Below are 7052 nucleotides of genomic sequence, written 5' to 3' on the forward strand. Positions count from 1 at the left end.
AAATTCCACCTCCAAACCCCTGGAGGTGTAGTGGAGAGCAAGAAATAAGTGCCTAAATATTGACAAACCCAGCCCAGCCCAGCCCTACTTATTTTTCATCTCTCCTGTGCAGTCCAGATCCAGCAGGCAGAGGTGACAGGAGGGTCTTGTTCTTCAAGTCAGGGACAGTGCTTTTCATGACAGGAAATAGATTAAAGCTTCAAGCCAAAGGTACATAATTTAAACAAGCTGCATTTGAAGAGTCCATCTTGAAGAAGACAGCATTTCTATATTTGGGGATAGGTGCCATAGCTGGCAATGCCACAATGGTTTCCATGGTTCCTTGACATGCGAATGTAGCCTTTATCACCGAAGTTGACACCCCAGCTTTTGGAAAGAGAAACAGCAGGATCAGGTAGAAGCAAAATAAACCCTGTTTGTCATAAACGTGGTTCCCCAAACACCCGTTCCTTATGCGCTTAACAGAGGCTGAATGAACGTCCATTGGTGCAGTCACACGCACACATCACTCCTCTTCATCGGCATGGAAAACATGTCCTTCAGCCACAGGTACCCTGGAACCAACTGATCCGTTCAAGCTAGATCCAACCTGATTCCCAGATCTCTCTCTCGATAATATGTTCCCCCCGTGGCCTCTTTTAGTTATTTTTCAGCCACTGCACCAAATGTGTTTTACAGTGCAGGAGAATGCTGGAAGACAGACATGAATAATCCAAAAGGACCAAAAGACACCGTTGCCTCCTAAAAATAAGGAAACTAGAGGGCACCTGCTGAAATTAGTAGTGGACGGGTTTAAAACTAACTTTTTGATCCAACATGTAGTTAACTTATGGAATTCATTGTCATTGGAGGGGGTGGAAGCAGAGAGCACAGCCAGGTTCAGCAAAGGACAGGATAAACTCATGGATGCTTTCATGGCTGGAGATGTTTCTTCTCACCCAGTAAATGGTGGCTGCCTATATCATCCATTGCAACCACTGTCGCAGAAATAGGCTTAACAGTAGATGGACCGCTGGGCTACACGCACTACTGCTCTGCCCCAGTTTGGCAATTCTCCGGTTTTTCTGAACAGCCAGAGCCAGAGATGGATTATTAATGAGATTAGGAAAAAAATGGTTCAGTGACAGACTCTCATTACCTGTTCTTCACAAGCCAGTAGTCCTGTCCATTGAGTCTGCCATAGCCGACCACAAGGACGGCATGATTCACATAGTGGGTGCACCGTGGATCATCATAGACACCTGCAAATAAGGAGTTGGGGAATTTATGGAAGAAAAAAAACAGTAGTAGCTTCTCCCTTACCCAACCCGCCCAGTCTGACCAGAAGCACCATTCTCTGCCCCATCACCATAGCCCCCTGCCCTGGTCCCTAGCAGGCTCAGAGGCAAATTTACCCTCAGGACAGTTCCTGCCCCACTTGCTGGGGCTGCCACCTTGGCTAGTGGGATGGGCACCAGAGAAAACTCACCCAGTTCACTCACCCAAGTGCTGTTGGAGAGAAACGACAGCCAAACAGCAAAGCTGAGCCTGAGTCTCAGCAGCAAAAGGCTCCACCATCCCCCCCAGCCCCCACCCTGCAGTATCCTGACTCCCATAACGTGGGGCACGGATCCCCTCTGCTGTGGGCTGCTCATGTGGCCACATTAAAAGCCCCAGAGTTATTCAGGGGAGAACTCCCTCAGCACAGAACCAGGTAAGATCCACCCCACCCCAGCTGAAGGCTGCCATCCCCTGCCATCTCCCCCAACATGGCCCACAGAGCAAACTGCCCGTTCCGACTCTCAGGGTTTTTACTTTGTGCTTATTCAGAGAGACCAAAACAGAAAAGGGACCAGAAAAGAAGAAAAGTCTCCCTAGGAAGAGCATAGGTGTGGGTGGCCTTGACACCATGCTGCAGCCTCTCTGGGAATGAAATGGCAGCTGCTGCCTCTTTAAATTTAAAAGACACAAGTCAAAGAAACCCAAACATGCCTTTTCAATGCCGTGGGTGGCACTGAGGTCCTGGGGTAGAGAACGCACCTGATTTGTAAAAGTAGAAAGAAGGCAGTCTCGCATCTATGATGACCGAGACGGGGCCAATGTTGGCAACGGCATCCTTCAGGGCTGCTTCATCGCCATATGGGAGATCAAAGTACCTGGAGCAGGTGGCAGCACGCGTGGCTGCGTCGTAGTGGCACCGCCCATTCTGCAGTGGTAAGGAACAGATGCAAGGAGGGCACCTTGGTGCTCCCAACCACCCACCCTACTCACCACCCTCTTCCTCTGCAAGGAGAGGATTGCAGGGGTCCCATCCTGCCTTTAAACATCCACCGCTAGTCTCTGCTTGACCCATGCCGGCACGGGGCCGGGCCCCACCTGGGCAGTGTAGGGGTAGGCGCTGTCCGAATCGATGCCGTTGTTGTCGATGACATACCGGAAGGCATTTGTCATATACCCACCAGCACAGCCATAATTCCCGTACGTGGTGGTGCAGTCAACCAGGTTCTGAGTGCTCAGAGACACCAGCTTCCCAGTCTTCAGCTTCAGTTGAGCTTCCAGGGCCCCAACGGCACTGAAGGCCCAGCAGGAGCCGCATCGCCCCTGGGAAACCCAAGAGACGTGCTCAGGATGGGGCATTCGTAGTGTGACAGAAGCATACAGCAACCATTGCCCCTGGCTGAAGCCTTTGCAGCAGCCATGTGGTTCCAGCCGTGGGTGCTGCTGCTGTGAGCATCATCCATTTCCTGAAAATATGCAACCTCAAGCCCACATCAGGAGAGAAACACGGGATCCACCTACCTGGTGCTTCACTTCTGTGACGCAGCCTTTGTCCCGCCAGTCCACGGCATCTGGCAGGTGGCTGCCCGGTGCCGGGCGGTACGTGGCGTTCCGGTGTGGCTGGGGAGGAACTCTGGCCCCCGTCAACAAAGCAGCCACCTCCTCGCTGGTCTGGGGGAGAGAACGCATGTGGGAACACACCCAGCCACGTGAACACTCCTGTGTGATCACCTCCTCCATGCATGTGCATACACACATCAACATGAGCACATACATACACAGGAAGACGCCCCCACATATACACGCAGATACATGTGAACACCCCCCACATACGCATGGACACACAACCTCACACACTGACATGTACACCCATAAACACAAGAACACCCCCCCATGTGTACACATGCACATGTTTACACGCACACACAGACCTGGGAACACATGTATACCCTACCCTTCACAAGGACAGACCCTTTGGTGCACAGACTGGTGCTGGACATTGGAGCAATCTGGGTACAAACTCTGTGAGGCTGGATCCCAAAGGAGTTCTTACCCCCCTACGGGGGCACCTGCCCTTGTGGGTCCAACTCCCTCCCAGTCCCAGCTGCCAGAGTCATGGGATCTCAGAAACACTGGAGCCATGCCTTCCATTGGATGCATTTTTCTTGGCCGTGAAAAAAGGGCCTTTGACACATCAAAATCCAGGAGCCATCAGGACACAGAGGTGGAAATCCCTCTCCATGCCCGGACCCATGCGACCCACCACCCCGACGCAGTCACACTCTAGGACAACTGGACCCCAGGGGGTGGGGGTTACTCCTCACACGCCTGGGGCTTGGACGTGGCACCTACCATGTCCCCCAGGTGGTTCATGCCCAGCTCATAGGAGTGCATTCCCAGCGAGTGCTCCAAATTGTGCAGTGTCACAAGCCGCAGGTTCTGCTCCCAGGTTGCGCGCCGGGCCCCTTCCTCCTCCTGCAATCAGAGCCCATCACGTGTCCGCCCAGAGGAAGCCCTGCCCATAACCACGCTCTGCAGTGGCTTTACTCCCCAAAAGGAGCTGGGAGGCCTGGCTCTCACAGGCCTCACTCAAGCTAGTTTTCCTGGGAAATCAATTGCTGCCTTAACACAGGGCCTGTCACCACCCTTGAAATACAGGCACTTCTGGGCGGTGGTTGCAGGTGTGGAACAGCACATGGCAACGCCTTGCTGCAAGAGTGCTGAGGGTGTGTGTGTGTGTGTGTGTGTGTGTGCGTGTGTGTGTGGTGGGGTAGGGGTGGCAGGGTTACTCCTCAGGGTCAGCTCATGCCCATCCCCAGTCTGGGGCAAGACGGTCCCTGCCACACTGTGTCCCCCCACCCTACCTGATGCCGGTACTGCTTGCCATACGCCTTCTTCCACAGCTCCCAGTGCACATCCAGTGTTGGGTCCGGGTGCCCCTGAGCCGCCACAATGGAGGCCAGGAGGAGGCAAGGCAGCCGGCTCAACCTGGTAAGGAGGGTGTGGGTGAGAGGGGCCTGCCTAGCTCCCAACTGCCCCCCCATTCCCACCCCAACTGGCACTTAGCGGCCGAGATTCCTGCCCCTGATTGTGAAATGTGGCTTGCGCAAGACAAGCTGAGCCAGCAAGCTCCTCTGGGCAAGAGCAGGGATTGGGCTCTGCGAGGCCAACCCCAGTCCCAAAGGGGAACTGGAAGAGGAACTGGGAACGGAGGGGTTGGGGTTATGGTGCGTCTCTAGTGGAGGTTCCACTCCTCCGTTGTCCCTGGGCACAAGGCTCCGATGCCTGACACAAAGGGGATAGATCGGGGGGGAGACAGCTGGGAGTGTCCTCAGCTGGGGTTGGGGGTGATGCCAGCAGCGTGAAATTGGCCAGCGCAGAGTTGAGCTGGGTATAAACCCATAGCACCAGTCCTGCAGCAGTGTGGAGCCACTCTCACTCCATGCCTTAACCCTCTTTGGAGCCTAAAATGCTACTGCCCAGCTGAATTGGAGGCAGAGGAAGGAGGGGGTTTCCTCAGTGGTAACTGGAGAACTCCAAAATCTCTGCCCCCTCCCTGCCCCCGTTCTCTCCCTAGCTGAGCCACGACCTCTGGAAGAGAGAGAACGTGCCTGTGCCCCAGGGTTGCCTGGCACAGTGCTGCAAAGCGGGTATCAGCAGTGGCACAGTGCCTATAGTAACCTGTGGGATCGGGTACCCACAGGGCATGGGAACCTGGTGCCTGCTCCATATTCATCCAAGTGGAACAGGAGAGAGAGCGGCCCCCGGCCCCGGAGCAACCAGGCGGCCCCCAGGAGGACACTAACAGGCAAAGCAGCACTCAAACCCGTGTCCCCAACCCCTCTGGGGGAGCCCCTACCCCAAGGCGACCGGCTAGTCAGGGGACACCCGTGTGTCTCCCTTCCTGGTCTGGAGAGCCCAGCCCTGCCCTGCCCTGCTCACAGCAATTTCTCTTCTGACCAAATCAGACATATATCCTGGCAGAAATCCCTATTCAAGCCAAAAATTTCCCCCATAGCTGGAGCAGGCAAGGCCAGATGGGTTCAGCTAGGCAGCAGGCAGGGCCGTGGCAGGTGATAAGACAAATCACGACAGGCTTCTACTTCCTTGTCCCTCCTGGTCCCGGGGAGCCCAGAGACAGAGACGTTTCCAAATAGAGGTGAAGAGCCAGGAGAGGTGCCGCCTACCTGAGGACAAGCACTGGGGCTGGTCCTAGCAGGGAACGGCAGAGTCTTCAGCAGCAGAAGTCACAGCCAGATGCCCCAGTGCCGTCTCCCAGCCGTGTGATGCCCTCCCCAGTGCCCGGTGCTGTACTCTGATAAAGGCTCCAGGCAGTCACATGAGACAAGAAAAGAGGAATCAACAGCCTTCATTTTGCTGGGGGCTGACTGGCTGGGCACCACCTCTGCAGAGAAGGACGTGGAGGTGACATTGGACAATCAGCTGAATATGAGCCAGCAGGGTGCCCTTGTTACCAAGAAGGCCAATGGCACCCTGGGCTGCGTTGGTAGATGTGTTGCCAGTAGGTCAAAGGAAGGGATTCTTCCCCTGTATTCGGCACTGGGGAGGCCACATCTGGAGTCCTGTGTCCAGTTATGGGCCCCCCACTACAGAAAGGATGTGGACAAATTAAAGAGTCCTGTGGAGAGTGACAAAAATGGTTTGGGGGCTGGGGGACAGGACGTGTGAGAAGAGGCTGAGGGAACTGGGCTGATTTAGTCTAGATAGGGGGAGACTGAGAGGGGATTTAGTAGCAGCCTTCAGCTACCTGAACAGGGTTCGAAAGAGGATGGAACCGGACTGTTCTCAGTGGGGGCACGAACAAGGAGCAACAGTCTCAAGTTGCAGCAAGGCAAGCTGAGGTTAGATATTTGGCTGAATTTTCTCATGAGTAGGGTGGTAAAACACTGGAATAGGTTACCCAGAGAGGTGCTGGAGTCTCCATCCTTGGAGGTTTTCAAGACCAGGCTAGACAAAGCCTTGGCTGGGATGATCCAGTCAGCGATGGTCCTGCTTTGAGCAGGGGTTGGACTAGATGTGACCTTCCGAGGCCTCTTCCAACCCTCATTTTCTATGAGTCAATGATACTTTCAAAACTCACCCCCCATATGCATATTTCGGGGGCAAAATTTACAACTTCCCATCCCAAAAGTCTTGTCCCACTCTGAGACTCGGGGCAGATCCCAGAGGCCCTCACCACTCACCTCTCGCTTCTACTGGATGCTCTATTGGCACACACTTCAGTTTCTATCTTACTGAGGAACTGAAGCATGAGCTGCTGATGCACCTCCAGATGATCCATTATTTCTTCAGTTATAGTACAGCAGCTCCCCACAGCTCCAGCCAAGAGCACTGTGCCCTGGACGAGATGTTGTACAAACACATAAGAAGACATCGCCTCTCAAAGAAGTTACAGCCCAGGGTCTCAATCTCCTGGCATGAAAGTGATTGTCTATAACGCGCTACAGACAAAAGGGGGGAGGGAGGAAACGGATGAAAAGAGCAAGGACCGGTGGGCCCATGGGCTGACTGTATGAGCAGTCCAGTCACCTGCTGTGACCAGAAAGAGGAAGCAGGGAGCGGGGGCCTCTCCCACTACAAGAGATTGCAGAACACATCCGGCACCTGTTTTTCTTCCCAGATGGCTCTTAACTCCTGTACAATCATCAGCTGGGGGAGGGAGGCGGTGTTGCCTGTTGGGGGACACACCTATGTGGGGCAGGGGGCTTCTCTCTGCACAGGCTGGGCCCTGCTCCAACCCTCTCCCACTTTGTCACCAGCCGTTCTGGGAGCCC

General features: G+C 54.6%; 1 protein-coding gene across 3 annotated transcripts in view; it reads right to left on the reverse strand.

The window, feature by feature from the left end:
• Positions 1-29: 29 nt before the first annotated feature.
• The window catches only part of CTSS (cathepsin S), a 14429-nt gene continuing 7406 nt past the window's right edge, over positions 30-7052 (reverse strand). For all 3 annotated transcript variants that reach the window (XM_025195130.1, XM_025195129.1, XM_025195128.1), the window contains 2 exons: positions 1139-1241; positions 30-366 (listed from right to left, as the gene is read on the reverse strand). In XM_025195130.1, the coding sequence (XP_025050915.1) occupies positions 267-366; positions 1139-1241 (203 nt within the window). In that variant the 3' untranslated portion in view covers positions 30-266. The remainder of the gene's footprint in view (positions 367-1138; positions 1242-7052) is intronic.

This window comes from Alligator sinensis, unplaced genomic scaffold (assembly GCF_000455745.1).
Source record: "Alligator sinensis unplaced genomic scaffold, ASM45574v1 scaffold880_1, whole genome shotgun sequence".
Lineage (NCBI taxonomy): Eukaryota > Metazoa > Chordata > Crocodylia > Alligatoridae > Alligator > Alligator sinensis.